The 24564-nt window shown below is 33.6% G+C and overlaps 1 protein-coding gene across 1 annotated transcript; it reads left to right on the forward strand.

Annotated features, from left to right (window-relative positions):
* The first annotated feature begins 4943 nt into the window (after positions 1-4943).
* LOC141452285 (uncharacterized) lies at positions 4944-9728 on the forward strand. Its single transcript, XM_074124258.1, has 4 exons — positions 4944-5103; positions 6800-6968; positions 7699-8209; positions 8465-9728. Exons 1-4 carry the CDS (start codon positions 5095-5097, stop codon positions 9513-9515), a joined length of 1740 nt encoding a protein of 579 aa, XP_073980359.1. The 5' UTR covers positions 4944-5094; the 3' UTR covers positions 9516-9728.
* The last annotated feature ends 14836 nt before the right edge of the window (positions 9729-24564 follow it).

A 24564-nucleotide genomic window follows, 5' to 3' on the forward strand; every position in this document is an offset into this window, starting at 1 on the left:
TGTTTAGGGTTCCTAATTTTTCGAGTTACTTTAAGAAATTATGGTAAAATTTCAATTGACTATCACGAAAACTATATTTATTTCATTAAAAAATATTTGCTTTTTCAAATAAATGATTTTAACGCAGTTGACTTTATCCGCCGAGGTTCGCAATATTTTTCTTCAGGACATATTTATCGGCAAAGGTGGCTGCGTTTGATTTGTATTTACTAAGTTTCATCACACTGTAAGTGAAAATCTAATGGCGAAAAGTCCATCGCCGTTCAAAAAATGAAGAAAAAACGCTTCTAAGACCGATAAAATAAACTATATCCTTCTCCATAGCATTTCGGATTTTACCATAATGTCCACAGTGGTACCATAAACATTGGTAATCTCTGTTCTTTGTCACATTTCCCTCATCTTTGACCTTACCGAATAAGATGGTCAGGTAGACATAATTCATACTGCGGAAATTTCTTCAGCTACATGTTTGTTAAGTTCTTATGTTTTGTTGAAATAAAGCTATTGAAGCTTAATGGCACCTAGCATTTTGCAATAACTTAGAAGGCTGTAACTCAGAGCTAGACTTTTGGGGATGATTTTGATAGCACAACCGCAAGGAGATAATCTCTTCTTGATGACACTGATGTCGTTTTTTACTCACTAAACTTTAATAACCGACGGTATTTACGGCACATGCTTCACCTTGCTCACGAGAAAACGAAGAGGACATCTTGAGATTAGAATACCCTTTAAAGCCTTGCAGTTACTTTAGAACAACCGCTGATGTCTTGCTTTCAGCGCTAACCTACTCAAGAAGATGTCCAGACTCCGTTCAAGCTACCTACGTGTTGTTAGCTCTGACAAGCAATACAGCCATAACTAAAATTACTTCTAAAGCCAACTGAATTGTGTTATTCTACTGACCTTATGAAGATACCTCAATGGTTGATTTAATTTGTGTAGCCTCCATTATTTCTGTTAATCATACCACTTAAGTGATAAATTTGATTGAGACTGGCTTACCATCTTCCCATCCCAGCTAAATAATAAAAGAAAGTAATAAATAAAATAAAACTCAATGATAACACTCGTGGTTCTATGGTAATTTCGAAGATAAATTTTAGATTTCCGTTGTAATTGTGTAAAAAATTGCATCACTTGTTTGTAAGCAACTTCCTTAATCCGATTCATGTTCTCAAATTTCGGCAATCCACAAGAAAACTGAAAAACGGATTCATCTAATAACCATTTTAAATGATTTTGACAACTGATCAAGAGGGCCAATTCTCTTTGTGAAATGTGAATTTCAAAATATGGTACAGCTAATAAGCCTTTTTCAACAAAAATAAGAACTCAAATAAAAAACTTAATGGAATTTGAAGTTTTCTGACCAAATATATATCAAATTACAACCTTGGCCTAATTTACTTTCAATTTGAATTATACTAAGATTGATATTTCTTTACTTGTCATCTGATATTTGTTTATATTTTTACATTTCGAACAATATGGTAACATCAAATTTCAATGGACATTTCGTTTAGTCGGTTAGTTTTTAATGTTAAAGTGACAAATCATTATCAGTAAAAAGGGGGAATAAACTGAAGTATTGGTAATTTTTTAACAAAGAAATGCAATTACAAATAGAGTAAAAATGATATGGAGCATTTTGGATGTTACGCATTGGATTATGTAATTAAGAGAAATTGAACGGACAGCTTAGAATCACGTTAATCAGGTTTTAATCTAGTAATCTCACAATTGAAACAAATAAAGATTTGTTTCTTGAGATTAAATTAGAAGAAGCGCATAAAGGTAGTTCCTTCTTGAAAACTATTCAAGTGCATGCTGGGAAAGTTGGCTTGTTGAAACTGGTGTTATGGCAGTTCATTGTTCACTTTTTTTTCCACCTCCAATCAAATGAAGATATATTTTTTGAAATTACTTTTTAAAACACATAAATTTTTGGGGGTTCTTCTTGGAAGAAATATTTTTATTGCAGTAAACTCACTTTACCGCATCGTGATGCTTTAATCCATACGGTCATTTTGTAAAAGAGGACACCCCAAACAATCTGCTAAGCCACTTACTTTTGTATAGACAGAAATTTCGACGTTTTCTTAACCAACTTATTGGCAAAGGTGATGCAATTAATCGTTAAACTTGCATGTACTGCACCTACTAGTTTACATGCCAAGTTGGATTTAGAGAAGTGGGTCCACTTCACTTGTCAGGTAGGCAAGGAAATTAACCTTAGAAAAATATTAAGTTTATGAAAAAAATTGTATAAATACATTTTAAGTTGTATTAATACCTAGATATATTGTTATTGATTTAATGTTTAACTAATTCTTCATTAAATGGCGATCATTAAAACGTTAGTTGTTCAAAAACATGGCAGCATCCTTAAGATATTCTCAGGCGCGTTTCCTACACATGCAAAGTACTCACAATATGCACGATGATAACATAAGACCAACTTCTGGTTTTAGCAACTCTACCGATAATTTTATCGCTAAATCACACATAATTTCAAAAATTATTTATTATCTTAAAGAAATCAAAAGAGTTCTAGTTTATTTGACTGCACGGCAACTCAAAAAGATACTCCAGGTTTTCGTCTGATGTTAATGAAATCAGTTGAACTGAAAAGTTAATTAAAAACAAGTATTAGACAAACTTTAAATAAATAGATTTGAAAATAAATAAAAAAAAGTACAAATAATAAAAGGTAACCTAGCCATTAACATGATCTTCAGCGTTAGGTTATATTTTAATAACCTGCAAAACTCAAAATTAGTGTAGTGAACTAGTGAACATTGTTCTGTCGTGAAAATTTTATACTTTGGAGACGATTATTATCATGAAATTCCTCACGGCTGAAGCTTGAGCGTAGTTACCACAAAAATCGATCGTAATGATTTATTTTTAGTTTCCGATGCTGCATTTAATGGTTAAGATAGAACGGTTATCCTTTTAATGAACAGGATAAGGAGTTGTCAAGTAAGGTGGATGTGCTTTAGATTCTTGATAATCTTGTAGGAGAAGCTTAAGCTAACTTATTGAATGACATTTGAATTCGATGTTTATTCCTTAATTACAGCTGATGAAAATCTATTTCGTATTAGAGTGTCAGGGTTTTCGCTAATTTAATTTACGAAATCAATATTTCGTATCTAACACATTTATTCGAATCAAATGAGCTTTTTCTTTGTGTGTCTATCTGAGGATTTGCGGTCTAAATATGAAAAACAGCATCGTTTTTAACTTTGAAATCTAGGTTAGGTGGTCAATCGGAGTTTTAAATGCAATTTTGGATAAAATCAGCCAATCGGGATTTTGTGCCATCTTGTGGATCGATTTTTTTGAAAACCGTTCCTATGATTTTCTTTATTGTGCGTCTATATTTCTCCTACTTTAATTTACACATATTTTTTTTTACTTCGATTAACGTTAAGCTATCGTCTGAAGTGCCAATCCGAAATCAATTTGACTCCAAAAAAATAGGAATGGTCTCTGTTTCCCCACATCTCATAGCTATCCCGAAATGCTCTTAGATATGCTATCCCCACTCTCTCACCATTTGGTAGTCACAGCTGAAGACCGTGGAATTCTTAGTTTCTTTTTGCAGATTAGTTTACTTGAATCATAAGAGTCATTTCGACTCCTGATTAGCAATATAAGTAGATTTTCTGTTATTAACTTGATCCCAGATTATTGCCTAAATGCTTATTTGATAAATTTACATAATTTTCATAGAAAGTACCAAGGCACAAAATAAATAGCCTCTTTCTAGAATTGATTTTCTGTCCGAATTGTGGCAAAAACTTGCAGCGAATTGGGTAATTTCCGACCCGTGTCAACATGCACAGTAATTGAAAAAAATGATAATGTGCCTGATCAGAAGGCAGTCAATCAGGATTCTAGAAAATACTGAAATTACTGCGATCCTAAATTGAAGTTAATTACATCTGCGTGAAAATGTTAAAGCCGATTTGTGAACAAAATTTGTTTTTTCGTTCTTAATTCCAATTCTTTCTCATCCTTTAATGCAAATTTTTTTTATTAAAATTGAAATCAATATAAAAAAAAGTTCAAAATATGACTCCACATTGACAATAACTGACTAAGTTCGAGCATTGGCAATGCAGTGTTAAATATTAATAAAAACTGTAAACTTGAAGACACCAAATGTGCAATGTATATATTAGTTAAGTAGAGTTTCCCTTAGCAATTTTTTCGAAAATTTAAATTAAGATTGCGAAAATTAAATTAATTTAAAAGTGATCAAGTATAAAATTAAGTCAACCACTGTTTAGTAAGTTTCGTTAGTGAGTTTTCTTATCAGAATTGTTTTTGTTTTTTAACTGATCCGATCATTGATTCATTCCAACTTTTCTGAATACATGCTGAGGAAATTTAGACTAAAAGAAGTCTAATAATAAAATTTAGTAAGAAATGAAGAACACCTAGGAAAAATTACTTTTAGATTAAGCAAAAGTAAGCCAAAGTTCTAGCAAACTTAATTCAGTAGAGTTTAAGCCATTAAAAAATCAATTTTGCTAAATTTTAAACAGGTAAAGAAGGAATCGAATGAAATAGTTAAATTTCCAATAAATAAAAATATAAATTGACATTTGATAACAATGCCATCTAGATAACAATGCCATCTAGATATTTTAAACTTCTGTACCTTGATAATTGGACTTTTACAGAATTTTAATCCTACAATACCAATTTTATATAAAAAAAATCTTTACAACGTTAATAATTAGAAAAAGTAAGGGTATGCCCTTCAAACTTTTTAATTGTTTCATTCGACCTTGTGTTATTACATTACTTTTTCGATATCACTAGGTTTATGATACATTAAAAAATAAAATAAAAAAACGGTAACACACACGATAATGTTCCGGTCGCAATGTTTGAATGCACTAGTACCTCCCTAGTTGACGTCATCAGCTCCTTAAGAGAGGGGTTGATCACTTAGTTCTACTCTCCCACTCAGCCAATATTAGCTAGTCTTCTGTTTATATATAAATTGCCCCAGACTCCAGGGTACAACATCATTCAACTGTTTCAGTCTCACAGAAGCACATAAGAAACAACATGAAAACTGTAAGTACATTAAGTAAGGAAAGAGAAATGTGTGTATTTTTCGTTTCATTGTTCACATAATGAAAGTAAATTTCGGTCTGAGAAACGTTATTTTGATAGCTGAGGAGGCGGTAGAGGGTTTTTTTGTTGAGTGAAGTGACGGAGTGGGGGATTCTCATTCAAGTATGTTCGCTGGCTAACCCGCCAAAAACGTTTTGCGCGTTTCAAAAAAAGATTCAGTAGAGTTTAGAACAAAATTTCTTCTACCAATAGTTTTTCTCACCGGTTCGTAAATATTAGCAAGTTAAGAAAACGAAGCCACTTTTATTTTAAGCTGTAACAGCAGCTTAATAATGAATCGTTTTCATTCAAATAACTCAAAAAATATATGTAGTTTTTTCTCTCTTCTTTTTCAAATTTGATAAAGTTTATCCCTCAGATAGATTATTTTTTCTTCAACTTTTTCACCAGCTTTCAAGAAACTGAAACATTACTCTCAAAAAAATTTTGTTCTTTAGTTAATTTTGGTTTACAAGTTGATGCTAGTGAAGTGCGTACTTATTTAAGTTCATGTGGTACTTATTTATTTAAATCTTTCAAGAACAGTGCAACTGATAAAGTGATTTAACAAAATTTTAATGTTTTATTTATGCATATGTTTATTTAAATTTTAATGAACATTGAGCTGAGATTACAGATTTCTGAGATTTTCTCAATTTTCTTACGAACTTGGCTTGTAATTCAAAGTATCTGAGGTTATATAATTTCTAAATACATATTATGCTATTGCGAACGTTTCTATTTGCCTTAAATTGTGGGCAGAAAAATGGCTTAAACATACTTACTGATTTGTGTACCTTTTATCGTTTAGCCAACCTTATAATTAACTTTATAAATTGAGAGTTTTTCATTAGGGCTATTTTAAGGGAACTACAATTTCCCTGAATGGGTAACTTGAATTGCTAATAATAATAAATTTCTTTGAAAGGGATGCCTAACTATTCCTAATTATTATTAGGCAACCACCAAAGAGACGTTTCAAATGAATATTAGTAAAACTGCTTTAAAAAGCGTACTTTAGAAAAACATGTTTCTTTGACTAATAAAAGATCAAATTTCCAATTTTTTTTAAAAAATTATGGAACTCCTCAAGCCAAAAAAAATTTTTGAGAAAAACATTGCTAAAAATGGATAAAAGTTAAGTTGTCTGAAATTGTCGTAGAGCTTAAACGCGTGAACCGATTTTAATGAATGCAGTGCCATTTGATTCGAAATTTTATGTAGATGTATCTTTTGGAGATTTCAACGCTATATTCATTTTAACATAGGAGTGAAGTTATCCCTTACATATGTGAGACCTCCTTTTTACAATTGTCATTAATTGTAACTCTGTCGTTCTTAGCCCTTTTCTGATCATTTTTTTTTCAAGATAAAGGAGCTAGGATTTCCTTTTTTTAGTTACTTATTTGGTTTTCTTTTAGGCGCATCAACAATAAATATCATTTGCGCCAAATATTATTGTTATTTTTAAATATAACAATATAATTGAAAATAATTCCTACAATCTAGGGCAGAGTAATATGGACAGATATAAAGAAAGGGGCCGTGTTGTATGTTTAACAAGTGAACGGTTTCACACGTTATTCGCTTGTTGTTTGCCCTTTCACCGACACATTGAAGATGTTAGCATGTTTCACGTAATGTTCTTCTATTGCAGCTGGCACTGACCCTCATAGCGGTCCTGACAGTCTGTCACGCCGCCAGACTAGATAACAAATATCTACCTCCACAAGGAACTTCAGGTGCAGGTGATGGCAGTTTCTTGAGCACACCAGTTGGTGGCGGTCCTGGTGCGCCAGGAGCAGTTGGAAGACCATCTTATCCAGGTTAACGAAGTTCATTTCCTTTATTCCTCAATTATGGACCTAAACTTTTAAACTTGATTTACAATTTGTTTTCACTTTTAAGTTATTTCAAAAACATGTTCACAGTATTTACGTTCTTTCAAGAACTTGTGCAAATTTGAACAATTTCTGATATATGAAATATAAAGAAAGTGACTACGCTGCACTATTTCTCCCCAGGAAGCGGGGTAAGAAGATTCTTTCGTTGAGCAAAAAGAAATTCAATATTTAAAGATGAGTTCCATGTTACAGTTTGTTGAATTGGATTTTCTGGACTTTTTGCCAAAATACATCATCTATAAAAACTGACACGACTTCGCCTTTGAGCCTGAATTAAATTTATGTTAGAAATTTCCTACTTTTGGTCATATCTGAAAGAAATTAGTAAGGGATACCTTGCGTCAGGGCAATACGAGATCTCTAGTGATTTAGAGCAACAGTGATCACAGTGTATAGCAGATGCAATCGATCGAAGTGTAGTGTTAGAAGGATAAGTGCCAAACAACAGAAAATATCGAGATAATGTTAAAGGACGCTATCGATTAGTGAATAAACGAAAAACTTGGGATTATTTAAAGAAATATCGCTTTCAAGTATTTTTGTGTAAACTTAGACTATTTCAACAAAATGTTACAACAAAAATTATTTGTCAAGGAAATTAAAGGCAAAATTTCTTAAATTCCACTTAACCTTAAGTACAAATTATTTTTAGGGGCTGGAGGTAGGCCATCATTTCCAGGAGGCGCTCCCGGAGGTGGTGCTGGAGCTCCAGGCTTTCCAGGAACCGGTGGTAGATATCCAGGCGCTGGTGGCGCTCCTGGCGGTGGAGCTCCAGGCTTTCCAGGAACTGGTGGTAGGTATCCAGGCGCTGGTGGTGCTCCTGGAGGTGGAGCTCCAGGCTTCCCAGGAACCGGCGGTAGATATCCAGGCGCTGGTGGAGCTCCAGGTTTCCCTGGTGCACCTGGAAGATATCCTGGCGCTGGTGGTGCTCCTGGTTTTCCTGGTGGGGCGCCCGGAGCTGGTGCACCAGGATTTCCAACAGGACCGGGAGCTGGTTTTCCAGGGGCTGGCGGAGCCGGTGGACAGTTTCCTACTGGTGGTGCTCCTGGAGGTGGTTTCCCAGGTGCAGGCGGACCTGCTTACCAACAACCATCTGGACCAGTCATTCCAATACTTTCCCAGACGAATGAGCCTAATCTTGGTGATGGCAGCTATTCTTGGAGGTAAAAAACTGCAATTGAATTCCACAAACTTATCTTTCTTTTCTTTTTTTTTAAACATCAGTATTTTCAAATACTAATATTTACCAAGGAGCTTAGGTCTTCATTAGATGCGGTACTTAATCAAATCAATGCGGAGACTTAAGAATTCCTAAGGAACTTCCTCATCATATCTCTAAAAGGACTTCCACGATAAAAGAAACCAAGAATTCTGTTATGAGCATTGATCAAAACTATAATTTATATTTCTTTTTACAGCTACGATACGGCGAATGGAATCCATGCCGATGAAAAAGGCTACGTCAAAAATTTCGGAGCCGGAGAACCAAATGAAATCCAAACTGCTCAAGGCTCCTTTTCTTATACAGCGCCTGATGGTCAGCCAATCCAAATCACATATACCGCTGACGAAAATGGGTTCCTCCCTCAAGGCTCACATCTTCCGACTCCACCACCTATCCCACAAGAAATTTTAGATGCTCTACAAAAGAACGCTGCTGACGAAGCTGCTGGTATCTTTGATGATGGAACTTATAAAGGAGAAGGAGCTGGAGTAGGTGGACGTCCTGGTGGTGCTTACGGAACCCCAGGTGCTCCTGGATTTGGTGGACAACCTGGATTCCCTGGAGCACCAGGTGGTGGATTTCCTGGAGCTGGAGCACCCGGAGCTGGATTCCCTGGAGCTGGATACCCAGGAGCTGGTGCCCCTGGAGCTGGAAGACCAGGTTACCCCGGTGCTGGAGCCCCTGGTGCTGGAAGACCTGGTTACCCTGGAGCTGGTGCACCTGGAGCAGGTTACCCTGGAGCTGGTGCACCTGGAGCAGGTTACCCTGGAGCTGGTGCACCTGGAGCCGGAAGGCCTGGATACCCTGGAGCTGGAGCACCTGGTGCTGGAAGGCCTGGATACCCTGGAGCTGGAGCCCCTGGTGCTGGAAGACCTGGATACCCTGGTGCTGGAGCACCTGGTGGTGGACGACCTGGATTCCCAGGAGCTGGAGCACCTGGAGCAGGTTTTCCAGGAGCTGGCGCGCCTGGAGCAGGTTACCCAGGAGCTGGCGCACCTGGAGCAGGTTATCCAGGCGCTGGTGCTCCTGGTGCTGCTGGAAGACCAACAGGCACTTACGGAACCCCCTCAGGTCCGTCTGGTGGATTTGGTACTAGGCCGGGCTTTGGTGGTCCAGGAGGTGTAAGTGGGCCATCTGGTCCTTCAGGCCCTGCTGGAGGTGGATTCCCTGCAGGAAGTGGGCGACCGGGAACACCAAGTTTCTCCCCCGATACTGGTTATTCGTACCCAAACCCTGGCAAATAAAAACTACTTCGATTGTCAACCCACCGCATTTAGCTACATCACGGCTCAACTGTATTTATTTATAACTTATATTAAAACGAGATGATTTTTGTTCTAGTTACCGGGTTTTACGGCGTCTGTTATCGCTGCTTTACAGACGCAAGAGGCCATGAAATAATTTTTTATACTTTTGTATATAAACGCCATATAATGTAAATATAAGTTTAAAAGAAATTGATACAGCCTATTTACTAAAGTAATCCTTTTCTTATGGTACTAAACTCGTCATCAACGTTATGTAGGTGCATCAAGATTTGAAATCAATTGAAGCGTCTAAAAAACTGGATGAATAACATCAAAATATGATCTAATGAATTTTATTCTTGTAAATAGATAAATTCAAATTTAATCGAGTCGCTGCTTATTCGCGTAGTAACAATCGAATTAATATTTACAAGATGTTACCGTTCAATCCAATATAATAATTGCTTATGTAAGCAGCAAAAAATGGAAATAGCATTTACTATGTGTAATTTGTTATATTTAGTAGTCTAACAAGAGGATTTCAATAATATTAATGGTTTTAAATAACTATGGAATTGATCATTTACTGCAACTGCGTTCGAAATCAATACAACATTAGAGTTAATCTGAAATTTTGTTAAGATAATTGTAAGGTAGAACTTATAGAGTTCTTCAGTAATAACAAGAAGCGCAAATACAATAATAACTGCATTTTCTCCAGGGGGCCAGGCCGGTCGTCCCAGGTTCAAGTGCAAGCAGTGATAAACTTCAATTTCTGCTGGAGCAGGTTGGCATTATTTCCTTAAATAAAAACCACCGTTCTAAAGCGTTTTGAAAGACTATCATAGACTCTGAACAGTTTTGATGTGAAAAATTAAAATATATATACAATAATTTTTTTTTCTTAAAAAGAATAAGGAACCTAATTGTGTTTATAATTGATTCTTTCTTTTGTATCTAAATATGAATTTTCCGAGGCATCTTTACCTGTCTTTGTCTCTAATAGAATAAATAATTTTTTCCCACAGTCGTTCAGAAGAAACTTGGTCTTTACCACGTGATTACGGGTTTCGAAACTACTTCTTTACATTATGCGATTTTTTTTCCTAACTGCGTGTAAAAAGTAGTAACTTTCTACTTTTATATTCACGCTTAAAATGAGAACCCAAGCTACCATATTTTGTCCAAATTTATTTAGTTAAATTTAGTTTATTTATCCAATATGAGGATAGACAGAAAATGGAGTTTTTAATTAATTTACTTCAACAAAAACTGCAAAAAAAGCGTAGTTAACTTAACCTTTCCTGTAGTGTAATTAATATTATTATAATTAGAGCAATTTTATATGCTAATATTTTGTATTACATTGTTTTCTGACTTTTCCCGTCTCACACTAACTGACTCAGCAAGTCAAATAAGCAAAACTTTTGCGTACTACGACTTGAAACAGCGTTAGTAACCACAGAATACTTATTTCATTTATGTTTGTATTTAAAGAATTATATGTTTTATAAATTATTTTTCTTTTCTAGGCCTTAGCTAGGAGGTTAATAGAATCGCACGAACAATCACAAAATGTAATTGTGTAGGATAAGCAGACGCTATCTGCAGTATAGTCACCCTTTAAACCTGAGTAAAAAAATGGATAAATAATTAGCAATATAATGATGACTATCGCAGTCGGTGAGCAAAAAAACCAAAAAAATATTGAAATAATAATAGAATTGAATAGAATATAGAATATACATACTTTGCCGGCTTCTGGACAGAGTTCTCTTAGTTACAGACAGGCAAATCTGACCATCACCGGACTATGAGCTGTAAGAAGCACTTAGGAAGAGAAAATGTAAGAGCCAATGGCTGGATTCGAACCCGGCATCTCTCGTGGGAATCCAATACGCTCAGCACTTAGTTAATTCTTTATTTATATTATTATTTCTTAATTATAACCAGACCCATTTGTAAAGAGTGTAACTCTAAAAGCCAACAAATTACCTCAGAAAAATGCATCTGGTGCAAATGACCTACGATAATGACGCGCCTTAAATCATAAAAATAATAGTAATAATTATAACGTATAATATAAATATAATAACATTTTGAAAAATCAGAAAAATGAAATTGCAACCTTCAATTATTATTTAACAAAACTATTTTAATTAAAAGTTTTTTTTTCCAATTTCCGATTTCCTTCATTTTGTTTTTAAAAAAATATATAAACAATTGAATCCGTTATAAACAATATATTTTGGACAATTATTAAAGGATTATTTGCAAAAATCTATTACCAATAGAATTTTTTTGTCTAATCAATTTAATTACAATGACTTTTTGTTATTTTCATGTGAAATTAACTAAAATATTACACGCAGGGGAAAACTAATTGTTTCTTTTAACAAAATATTTAAGTATTAAATATATTATTTTTTGATAATATACTGTGAAGCAATATACTTATTGCCTTCAACATTCACATGACAATACTTGATTTATTACGCACTATCATGAACTCCTTTCTGTAATTCACCATTCAATTTAACTCAGGAGTTTCAACCAAAGGTTTAACTCATAAAACAAAGTAACCAAAAACGCTCCGGTCAATTCTGAACTCCAGTTTAAGTAGACCATTCTGGCGAGTTATTCAGCCTCCAAAGACTAAGATGGCTTGTTCCGCGAGCTCCTCTGAGACTAATACATGACTGTCTCTCTTTTAGGTGACAAAAAGCAAGAAGGTTACCACTGAACTCGACCATAGACTCGTCACTTCTCTTCTCTTCAGAGAGTTTACTAATTGGTAGATTCCTCTCGCAAAACAGATGTTTACTCTGACTGAATACAAACGAGTGTTTTACTGGATAGAATTCCTCACTCAAGTTAAATTATTCTCCAGATTGTTTACCAGCGTGTGTTTCTATTGGATAAAATTCCTTTCTTAAGATGGATAATAGGTATAACAAGAAAGACGAGTGTTACCATTGGATAGCATTCCTTTCTATGACAGATTACTTCTACGGAGTTATTATTGGTATGCTCTCTGTATAAGACGGATAGCTTTTTAGTTTCAAAGTCAGCAGGAGGTTAAAAATGATTTTTTAACCTTTTACTAGTTACTTCGTAGCTCTACAGTCCGAGTTGGGTCTTGAATTCTCAATCCATCTCGGCCAAGGCTCTCCGGCGATCTGCAGCTAATTCCTTTGGAGTTGACTTCTTGTGAGGAAGATCAATACAACACATTAGCGAATACATTAAATTTTTTTCACACTAAAGTCGCAAATATATATATTTTTTTAATCGTTTATTTTGTTACAAACAACCCATTTTATTGTGTTATAAGCAACAAAAATAATAATATGTTACATTATCCACAACATACTCAGATTGGAGAAGTTACCCTCCAAGAACATTTACCTTTCTACTGACTCTAGTCATCAAAGAGAAGATCGCGAGGCCATAAGTCTTTTTAAGACGTCTAGAAGTGTCCTAGAAGAAAAGTGTTGTAAAAGTGGATGGTGAGGAGATTGTAAGTTAAGATGAAATTTTCTGTATCGTGTTTCAGCAACTTGTGCGACGAAAGGAATGTTTAAGTCTGTGTGAATGGTTTGATTGATGACGTAGAAAGGAGCGTTTACTATAGAGCGAAGAATTTTAGATTGCAAGGACTGGATCCTATGGAGATTTGAGCGTTTGGTTGAAATGCCACGAACATCGGCCTCAAAAACAACTGGTTGCTAAATATCTTCGCAAGTTTCCAGCAGAACTTTTTCCTGGGAGTAAGGGAGATCTGATCAGATCAAAACTGGTAGAAGTACTGAGCAAGAACAAAGGGTGGGAGACCGTCTGCAAGATTTCTGATATTATCAGTGGAACAGAAGTCACCTCAGAACATCGTGTACCCTTTACAACCAACGAGATAACTTCTTTCAGCAAGGCACCTATAACATCTGTAGATGTTGAACGATCTTTTAGTCGTTACAAGTCCATCTTACGCCCAGATCGTCGTCACTTTACGTTCCAACATTTGAAATTTCATGTGATTGCAAACAATTTCGAAGAGAGAAGTTTTCAAAATTGAAAATTTAACACATCTTTTTATAAATAGTAAAAATGTTCTTTGTTGTATAAATCATTATAACTTGTAAAAACAAATTATTTTGTTCCTAATAAATTATTATAAATTGTAAAAATGTTCTTTTCTTGTATAAATAATTATAACTTGCCCCTCCCCCCCAAAAAAAATGCATTTTCATAAAAAAAAAATGTCCATTTTACTTAAATATTCCAGAAAATATTTTAAGAAAATCACATATTTTCCACATAATTGACGAAAATAAATGCATATTTTAATTAAATATTTGGCATTTTTAAATACATAAAAATCCGTTCCTTAGTTATAATAGTCTTTTCAGTTGTCGGAAGCGTCTGCTGAGTTTTGCTCTCTTAAGTCTTGTATGAGGATTCCATGCAAGTCTTTTGTTGATGTAAAGCCCCAAGATGCATAAATTTAAAATAATTAATTGAATCTATATGTTTCAATTACAAAAATTACCTTAAAGGTTAAATGTAGCGCTTTGAATGCATTAAATAATAATAAACTAACTAATTAAATTAGTTTGTTTTAAATTAGTTTTCATTTTTATTAACGTTTTGGATAAAAGTTGATTTATGGACTAAAAAAGAAATATTGCAATAGATCCTTGAACCGAACACTTTAGATTTGGAAGAAGTAGATGATGTTACCATAGGGTTAATGCTGTTACTTAACTATAATAATAACCCAGAATTAGTTTTAAAGATCGTAGAGCACGCCCACAAAAAAAAACTTCCCCGCATTGGCAATGAATGTATAATTTTGGCCACTAGTTTTATAGTAAACTTTAGAAATACACTTACCATTCATAACTTTATCAAAATTACAGGCTATTAAAATGAAAATTCATGTAGAAAAAAAGAATCTTACGGAGATCCTGACCTGAAGGAAGGCACCAAGCAAGAAGTTCTCGTAGTAAGTAATGGCAAGAAACATTCGCGAAGGTGGAATGATTAGTTACTTTATTATGCGAAATCGAACGGATTTTACTTCAAGAATTTTTTCGAGACTTTGTGATAGAGACAGTGTCTTTCAGAGTTAAAGATCGAAATATGAAATTTAGGCAACACCCAAGTTTATATTTTGGAAGATATTTTGATTCATTGTAAGTCATAATTTAACATTTTCTCCGAAAAAAATAGAGGAGTTTAAAAAATAACAATTTCTTCTTTCATTACAAAGAGCACCTTAATAATTTGGAAAATTTGCTTTTATCGCCATTCCTCCAGTTGTAACAATACTCTACTTTGTGGAAGTACAAGACTTTCTTTCTCTTCTAGTTTTTTCAATGAAAACAAATATTAAGCCATTGACTGTCAAGGCAGGCGAAGTAAAATCGATTTACCACAAAGTTTTATTCCTATTTTCTTAACTTTATGTTTATAACAGCTTATTAACCTTTCAAAGGTCGATTGTAAGAAGTGCGAACGCAAACCTTTTTTTATTATTATTTATGAGACGTATTTAATTACAAAAATTGTATAATAAATAGAAGAATGTGTTTATTTAATTGCTATTTAATATTTCTCAAAACTGTTGAGTTGTGAAAATATTTTGGATAATAACCATAAATAGACACCTTAATGTTAAGCACATTCCTTACATCGATTCGGATGTTGTAATTTGAAGAAAAATTAGAAAAAAATTGAGCCTAACAAGGCCATTTAATAATTTATCTTGTATCTTTTAGGGATGCCATAAATAGTAGGATAGGTATTTATTACATTTGTATTCGTTAATTGAACATAATAAATGGCCATTGTTGTAGTAATAAATTTTTTCCTTTTGTTATGTTTTTTTTACGGTTAAGTGTAAAAAGTACACTAGTGTTCTGTTCTCCTAGCTGCTGTCTTTCATTCCACTATTCATGATAATATCTAACTAAAATCGGGGACCGTTTAATTGTTAACTCAAGCACACCTATATCATTGAAGATAATTATATAAGGCAATTATTGCGAATTTGCCGGAAGATCGCCTCTGATACCGTCCATATTATTTTTTATATTATAATTAAAAATCCAGCCTTTTATAATGAAAAAGTTGTTGCTACGTTCGACCTGGACAGGGGTAGCCCATCTCATTGACCGACAACATGCCTAGGCAACCAGTTTCAGGTAGCTTGATCATTTTCTCCAAAATAATGGCCAGAAATACAAGCATTGGTTGCAGATCAGTTCATTTTTTTTTTTCTTAATTTGAAATTTAAAATTGCAGAGTCATAAAGACCTGGAACAAAAGTAAATCAGCTGACAGCAGAAACGTGAGAGAAGTAAGTCGCCATATGATAACTTTCCAAAATAAACCTTTAATTACTGACCTCTCATCAGTGGGGTTGTCACGCGGCCAGCTTCGCTTTAAATGGAGAGCTGACGATATTACGGCTTAAGGATGACCAGAAAGTCGAGGATGAAAACTTTTTGTAGCGATGAAATGAAGTTCTAGAAGAATGGTACATTACTATCAATGATAATAATAATTTTTATTTGCGCTACAATCAGCGCGTTGGCGCTATAAGTGATAACAGAGTAACAAATGAAGCAAACGAGTGGTGAAGTTACCCAGTGGTAACACTCCAAAACATTAGACTATTAGTCCCTCTCTCTTCACTGGAGAGGAGATCACGAGTCTACTGTCTCTTAAGGCGTCTTGTCCGGGTTATCAGGGAGAGTTCTTGGAGAAAGATTTTTAGCCAGAGGATTCTAGAGGTTAAAATGAAGTTTTCTGTATCGTGTTTTCAGCGACATGTGCGATAAAAGGAATGTTAAGGTCAGTGTGTATAGTCCAGGTTGGAGACATAAAATGGAGCTTTTACATCAGTTCGAAGTATTTTGGATTGAAGTGATTGAATTCTTCGAAGATTGGAGCGTTTGGTTGAAACCCACAGCTCTATTCCATAAGCCCAGATGGGTTTCAAAATAGAAGTATAAATTAGTTTTTTGTTATCTAGAGACAGTTTAGATCTATCTTCTAAGAGTCTTTTAAGTAGTCAATAGCGTCTTTTTAGTTCTGTTCTTTTAAGTCTAATGTGGGTTAATAATAATTAATAATTTGTTTTGTCATTACGGATAGTGCAGTTGTTGGCGTTAGTTATTCAGCAGATAATTGTAAATTATATCAATTGAAGATCGTAAATATATGAATGCTTAGCTATTCCCCAAATTTCGGTTTCAGTAGAGAGGTATAAATACGTATTCTGTTGGTTAGGGATTGTTTTGATCTGTCAACTAGTCGCGTCAACAAGTAGTAGCTTTTCTTAGGGTTTATGTTTTGTACGACGATTCTACGTTAGTCATTTTTGAGTGTACAGAACTAGATATTTGCAAGTGTCGGCTCAAGAAAGCGCAGCCTGATTTAGCGAAAAAGGAGCCTAAGAATGAAGGAGTCTGTCATTTTTGATCCTCAATTTTTAAACCATTGATCCAGAAAATTTAGGCGTTTCTGTAAGATAAAAGAAGATGATTGGTATTTGTCAGAATGAGGAAGAGAATAGCTATATCGTCAATGAAAGGGAAGATTGATGTATTAGGATGTAATGGAAGATCAGAGATCTATATATTGAAGAAAATGGGTCCACAAACACTGTTCTTTAGCTTGGGCTCCACCAGGAGCACCTGACTGTAACTTAACGATCCAAACCGGATCCATTCCACTTCACAGAAAAGATTTATTACTATTTTGAGAATTCCTCAATAATTATTTGAATTATTTTCTTTAAACTGTATGCAAATTGTTCAATTGTTGGTCTAAAACATTTTCTCCGGGAAATACTATTAAGTTCTATAATTCTAATAAAGGGAGTCGGATAGAATTTTCTCTAAAAGACCACTTGAATATGATGCACAATATTGTGTCCTACATTTTTGTAAAGAAGGATAAAATGTGTTGCTAAAATTTTCAGTTTGATGGAAATTAAAAAACTGAACAAACTTTTTATTTTTTTACAATTTAAGATATACAAAATCTATTTTTTTGTTTGTTACTGTGTTTCAAAGAGTGACTAAGTAAGTGTGTAGGATAGTTATTAGTATAAATTGGCGCGTAAAGTGTGAGAAGATACATGGAATTGAAGACCTGCAGAAGAAGAGCAGACTGAGATTAGCGTGTGGCCAGGGAGTTGAATTATCTGCCAGTTCTCAAGCATTTCAAATGTACGAAGAGATGTGAAGATAATTAACCAACAGTGTGAGCAATGTGTACACATATAACTCGTGTAGTAAGAACGCATTGTCCGTCAGGAATGCTCCAGTAAACGGATTCACACTCACCACCTAACATCCTCTCACCTTCAAGTCATCACGCGGCTGTTCTCTGCTCTCCTTCTTCTTCTTCTTCTTCTTCTTCTTCTTACATTTCATCCTCGCATTGTTTATTACTATTTCTTGTTCCATGTACTCCCAGTGTTTGTCTAATTTATCCTAACACCTCGACAATTATCATTCTTTTATGTTAAAAAAGAGACTATTACTTGAAATTCACTCGAGAACAATGCTGGCTAATTGACATTTCCTGCACAATTCAAAAGATTGCATTGCTTTATTTCTTGTAAACATTAAATTTTGTCTACAGAGGTGCGTCAAAGTCAATATCTTTAGTGTCTAGAACCTTTTACAGTGCAGTAAACGGTCTCCAGACAGAATAATCGAATTAATCAAACTTTTTTATTTAGTTAGACATTGTTTGATTTTTCTTTAATATCGCCAACTTGTATACAGGGTGTTCATTTTAAGACGGCTCAAATGCATTTCATGCTTAAACGGTTGATCTGAGCAAAAAATTGGTAGAGGAAAAATTTGTTGCCTGTCACCTCTAGTGTCAGAATATGTGACTTGATTTTAGATTTCTGCCCACATACGCGGCTGACGCGCGTCTAAAAGTAAGAGTTTTCAGTTGACCCCCATTTTCATATGCACAGTTTTAAAGGGTATACAAAGTTATGGAAGAATCCGGAAACCGCAATTCGATATCTTTAAAATTAAAGGTGCCAGGCCATTTCAAAATCTGGTATTTATTAATCATATTTCAATTTTTTAACTTGTTATCAAAGAGAAAGAAGTGCACGCGATAGGTCATTTCTATGTATTTTTTCATCCCCTTTCTACTAAAAATATTGCCAAGGCAGTAAAGCTAATATTTTTCTTAATATCGGGAAACAAGTCGTTTTCCGAGTGATTTTTCTAAGAGAAATCAAATCTTAAGAGCTTTAGATGTTCCCAAGCATACACAAAATGGCTAAAAATTAATTTAACATCTGTTACAAACAAGAAGGTTTAATAATTATTAGGTAATTTTGAGAGAGTTACGTTTAATTAGCAAACAAAATGGCATATATTTAAGTGATCGATATTTTTCATGTAAAGGATCAAACTTATTCCTTAATTTACCAAACAATGCACTTCACTCAACTTGTGCAGCATGTACTGTGGCTTCAAAGATGCCTCCTCTGGCTCGCAAGCCAGGTTAGCCAGGAGGTTATCAACTGCTATCTGTATCTGAGGAAGGCCTTTAATTTTCACTTCTAATTCTTTTCTATTATTCTTTTAAGCAATAAGTTGTGTATTCAGCTTTCTTGTAATTGTAGCTACCATTCAAGTCAAAATAAGTTGTGAAGAAAACCACTGGTAAATGGACAACGCAAAAAGCCAACGTTGTAAAGATACAGGCTGCATTATCACCACAAAAACTAATTGTTCACTGACGAATTAGAGGGATGATTCTAAAGCTAGGATGATGTGTTAGCATCAGGTCACAGTTCTATTCTAAGTTTCCTATCTCTGGATCTTCTTATTTAACCAGATATCAGTTTCTTCGCTTCCTAAAAGTCCTTTATTAACCTTGATCTGTAAAAAATTATTTATTTTGACTTATTCACCACAGATTTCTTATTTGTTAAATGGTTTACACAAAATTATACCCGTCCGGCTCAATTTTTTAGCATGTTATTATATGGTTCACTTTTACGAGCAAATAATTTTTGTATAAGAAACTATAAATTTTTAAAGAACTGACAGGTCAGGGTCAATAAAGATAACTGCCAAACAAAAATAGTAAATGCAATAGGTGCAGCTGTGATGCTAGATTGATGTGCAGTCGTTAGCAACAAACGACTCTAAAATAACAACAATTTTACTTTGTATTTACAAATTTATAAACTAATCAATATTGCTTATTGCTTGTGCTGTAAACAGAATAAAATTCTAGTGATGTAAAATAATACTTCCTTATCCGTGAAACAAAGGTTCCATAATAAATACTTTGAAGATAATTTTACATTTATAAAATGAATTTAATTTTTTATCTAAAAGAAATTTGAAAAGTAAAGTATTATTATTATTTGAAATTGTCTGTTAGGACAGTTGTTTAAGGGTTGATCGTCCAAAACTGCACGATAAAACGTAATGGCGAAGAACACCCAATTTGGACAATTCCTTTTCTATTTTCCTTCAAAAGTTGAAGTTCCCAAATTTGTATCTTTTCGCAATAATTTTTTGTTTGAAAATCGACGACATAACTAATCCTGAAATAATTAGTAAAAAAGAGTTAAAAATATTGGTTTTTTATAGAATGAATAAGAAATGTTTGTGTAAGTATCCTAAACTGCATATTTTTAAAAGCAAAGTGCGTCAACATCTAAAGTTACCTGATATCCAAATACTTCTCAGAGTCACTCACGGATCTTGCAAATTCAATGTAATTTTCTAGCAATTATTTCACTGCATTTGTGGGTAAATCCCATCATTGACTTCACCCCAAAGTTATGGTCTTATTCACAAAGTTCTCTGACTTCTTAATAAGTGTGCAATTACATTGTGTGCCCACAAAACCTGCTTTTTTTGCCATCTCTTTCTTTGCTTAATATGCTTAGAATTACTCTTTTTCATTATTGAAAGCTTATTATCAGGTCGGTATTGTAAGATATTACTATTGTACAATTATGGTAATCATCTGAAAGAATTATTGGCCAAAACTATTAGTCATTTAAAATGATTACATTCAAAATAAGTCAGTACCCTTGAGGTAGCAGCATTTTTTCTAAAGTGGCTAAGAGGCAAAAATAATAAGAAACGATATGAACCAAGTCTGTAATCGTTTTTCAAGCCGAAAGTACCAATAATTATTTTTTTAATGCTAAAGATAACTCCACGTTATATTGTTAAATTAAAATTAGCTAATTTTCAAGAATTCAATCATGTCCAAAATTAAAATTTCATTAATTTTTTGATGATCACAGAAAGTGACTTTTATTTAACTATATCTTGTTGGCAGTGCAAAAACTTTCAACAAAGCATTACAGTAACATATAATATTGAACTCTTTTGAATTTAGAAGGAAATGGTATCTCTCCCTCTTCAAGGTGACCAGTTACTACGCTTGGGCAGACACCTCAATTCGTGAGTGAAAACTTACTTCCTTCTTAAACATTTCTTTTAACTCTTAACTGGTATCCTCAAAATCTCAACTTCAACTGGTATCAGCTGCGTCAGCTTTGACCCGAAACTTTAGATGCACATTACATTTAAAAGGTCATCGATCTAATTAAAGTCGATTTAGTTTTTCTTAGAAAATTTATTTAGCAAAAGAAAATGATGAATATCTTGTTAAATTTGTTTCATAAGATTAAGAGAAACAAAAAAAAAGTTAAAAAATGCAAAAGTTGCAAAAAAATAATATTTACTGAAAAAGGTTATTTTCTTAAAGTTAGATGTTTATTCCAAGAAAAGAAAAGCCCTAAAGAAAAAAATTAATTTTGTTTTCTATAATTCTGCAAGTACCGAATTACCATGATGCGAGTATAACATACTTGTTTTGTTTTGGTACAAAAAACCAACGTTTTGTTGCCAGTAAAAACAAACAATGAAGTTCCGACGGTAGTTTTTTTATATTTGGAATTATATAAGAGGAGTTTTCTTTTTTATTTTTTTCGTAATGCCTCCGAGTAACACAAATTTAGCTTTCCTAGTTCATGGACCAGCTTAACTGAACAGAACCAGTTATCAGCAATAATATTAAATATTATGTAGTATTTAGTATGTAACATTTAATATTATAGAATAATATTAAAAAATAGAACAGAAAACAAACTCCAAAACATAAAAATAAAAAATATTTAGAAAAAAAGTTATAACGTAAATGGTACTGTCGGGTCAAATTTGACCCAAAACTTATATTCTATTTACTTGCACTGCTCAAGAACCGACTGATTTGTATGGTCGATTGTTGGTGAGGATGAAAGAGGAGAATTCAGAGAAGGGGAGATGTTTATAGTTAATTCCTACAAAATGCTACACAAGAGAAAAACGCGCAGGTCAAATTTGACCCAAAACCTATACTTTATTTACTTGCACTGCTCAAGAACCGACTGATTTGTATGGTCGATTGTTGGTGAGGATGAAAGAGGAGAATTCAGAGAAGGGGAGATGTTTATAGTTAATTCCTACAAAATGCTACACAAGAGAAAAACGCGCAGGTCAAATTTGACCCGATGATACTAGTTGAGGGTTAAGCAAAATAAAGTAGTATGATATCCTATTTCCGCAGCCCTTTTTATTCATGAACTTTAAACTATAGAATAATAATTGATCAGTAAAAATGCCATGTATAAGGATTTCCTACAAAGAACTATATAGTTGTTACGTATCTCTCAAAGAAAAGAATAGTTCTTCGGTCACTGCGCTTGAGGGTATCTCCTTGTATAGGTCATATTTCTTCATAACTAACGTGATCACATTATGTCACCCGACGAAGCAGGTAGGCTACTTTTTAGCCACCCTTACTATATAATTTCCTGTTATCAGCTCCCTCAGGATTGCAATCACTATATAATAAATATGATATAACTTCTTTTATTGTTGTCAAATGTCTTACAAATAATATTTAGTAGTTTATCACCTTAAAGAATTCAATTTATTGCTGATTATTGTTCTTAGTTTTTGGTGACTGAATCATTGATCCAAAAGGAAATTTCACTTTTATTTTTATAATTTTTCGCCAAGCATTCGACCTAAGGACAAGATCATCTTTAGGGCTTATGCTTCCATACAACTATAGTATTTTCACAGTTTAGTACCTCAATTCGTGAGTGAAAACTTACTTCCTTCTTAAACATTTCTTTTAAGCAAAGAAACGAATAAAAATAAATAAAAGTAGTATGATATCCTATTTCCCGCAGCCCTTTTTATTCATGAACTTTAAACTATAGAATAATAATTGATCAGTAAAAATACCATGTATAAGGATTTCCTACAAAGAACTATAAAGAACCTACTGAAGACAAACCAATCCTGTGTTAAAAATGTAAAAAAATACAATAATTGCCTATAGGCACAAAAAACCCTGAAGGCACCTAGACCTAGATCGAAAGCTTTGCAAAAACGAATTAAAAAAAATTATTACTGAAATAATCTTTCTTCCTTTTGAATTAAATTTATTTTTTCTTATCGAATCTTCTAAATTTATTTTATTTAAGCCCATATTTAAGATTGCAAACATTCATACGAAAAGCTAAGTTTTTTCTATTTATTAATATGAAAAACTAGTTTATGTTTAAGTAACTACAGAAAAATAGTCCACTTTTTAAACATTTTTGAATGTATCCTTTGTTGGAAGACATATTAGATAGAGTACCATCTAATGAATTGATATCCATGTTTATATTATTAGATAAATACATAAATAAATAAATAAATATAAATAGAAAGAGTTGCAGTGTCAATTTCTTACTTTTTCTAAACTATTGCCTGAATGAGTCTTGACTGGGAGACCCGCAACACATTCACGTATCGCTGAATAGCATATCAAAATTGAAGGCAATTTTACTTCGATCTAAGGCTATTTATTTATATTGAGGACTTTGCTTATTTTTTCTTTATTTTTCTCTTTTAGGCGCGTCAACATCTCGCATTTTTGGCGCCCGGAGATTTTTATTTAGTGTTCCTGAGACTTTGTCAGTCCGCTGTTGATTTCCGTAAAGTGTTTTCTAGCTACAGACAAAGGTTAAGGAGTCCATTGCACTGACCTCTTAGCCAATCCTGTCGTTCAATATTATTATTAATGTTTTGAACGCATCCACTTCCATGGTATTTTACTTTTTCAACCAAGTTTCTTACTTATTCTTAAACCACTTGAACTGGATGGCACATACTGTCGTTCTATTCAGCTAATATTCGCAATAACTTATAGTAAAGTATGGGGTATTTTCCTAGGTTCATCTCTCAATACAACGCATTTGACGACAAGGAGAAACGTGAAATCATTATTAGTGCCATCCCTTGTCTTACTTCTTGTTTATTATTGTGTGCAAAACTTATCGTATTTTGGTTCCTTAATGGGCACTCAAATTTTTAAACTTTTATTCGTATTTTAACTAGGAAATAAGTTTACAAAGGAAGCCAAATATAAACGTTATCTTCGGCGTACAGAACTTGTATTCATAAGGTGGCATTCCCTAAAAGAGTCTTCAAATCTAATAGGTTTGAAATACTTGAGTAAAATTTCTTTTAACCACAGAATACAAAACTAACCTTCAAAATAATTGTTTTTTGCCACAAATGTTCTTTTGGTGGAGTATTTCTTGTAACATGATTTTAAAACTGGATTATTGGGTTCAGGTCTTTATTTCAAAGCAATAAAAAATAAAAATAAATCGCATTAATTTCTCTTAACGCCTCACAAGGAGCTGATCAACTTGGTAGTGGAAGTGGTTGCAAGAATGGGAAAAGGAGAAAGATAGCAAGTAGACAGAACAATACAACTCAGGCAAAAAGCAGCGGCGGATTTTGGTAGATTCTTTTACGTGAGGAATATAAATTCTAATGCAAATATAACTTTGCGAAGGAGTTATTCAAAAAAGGAACACAGTGACTGTGTTTGGACTTTCTACGGCGATTGGAGAGAACATGTACAACAAAAGAAGCGGATTTTACTGCATGAAATCAGGGATGGGTTAACTGAAATTAACCTT

Source organism: Rhodnius prolixus, unplaced genomic scaffold, assembly GCF_049639745.1.
Source record: "Rhodnius prolixus isolate KJV_2025 unplaced genomic scaffold, Rpr scaffold_3, whole genome shotgun sequence".
Lineage (NCBI taxonomy): Eukaryota > Metazoa > Arthropoda > Insecta > Hemiptera > Reduviidae > Rhodnius > Rhodnius prolixus.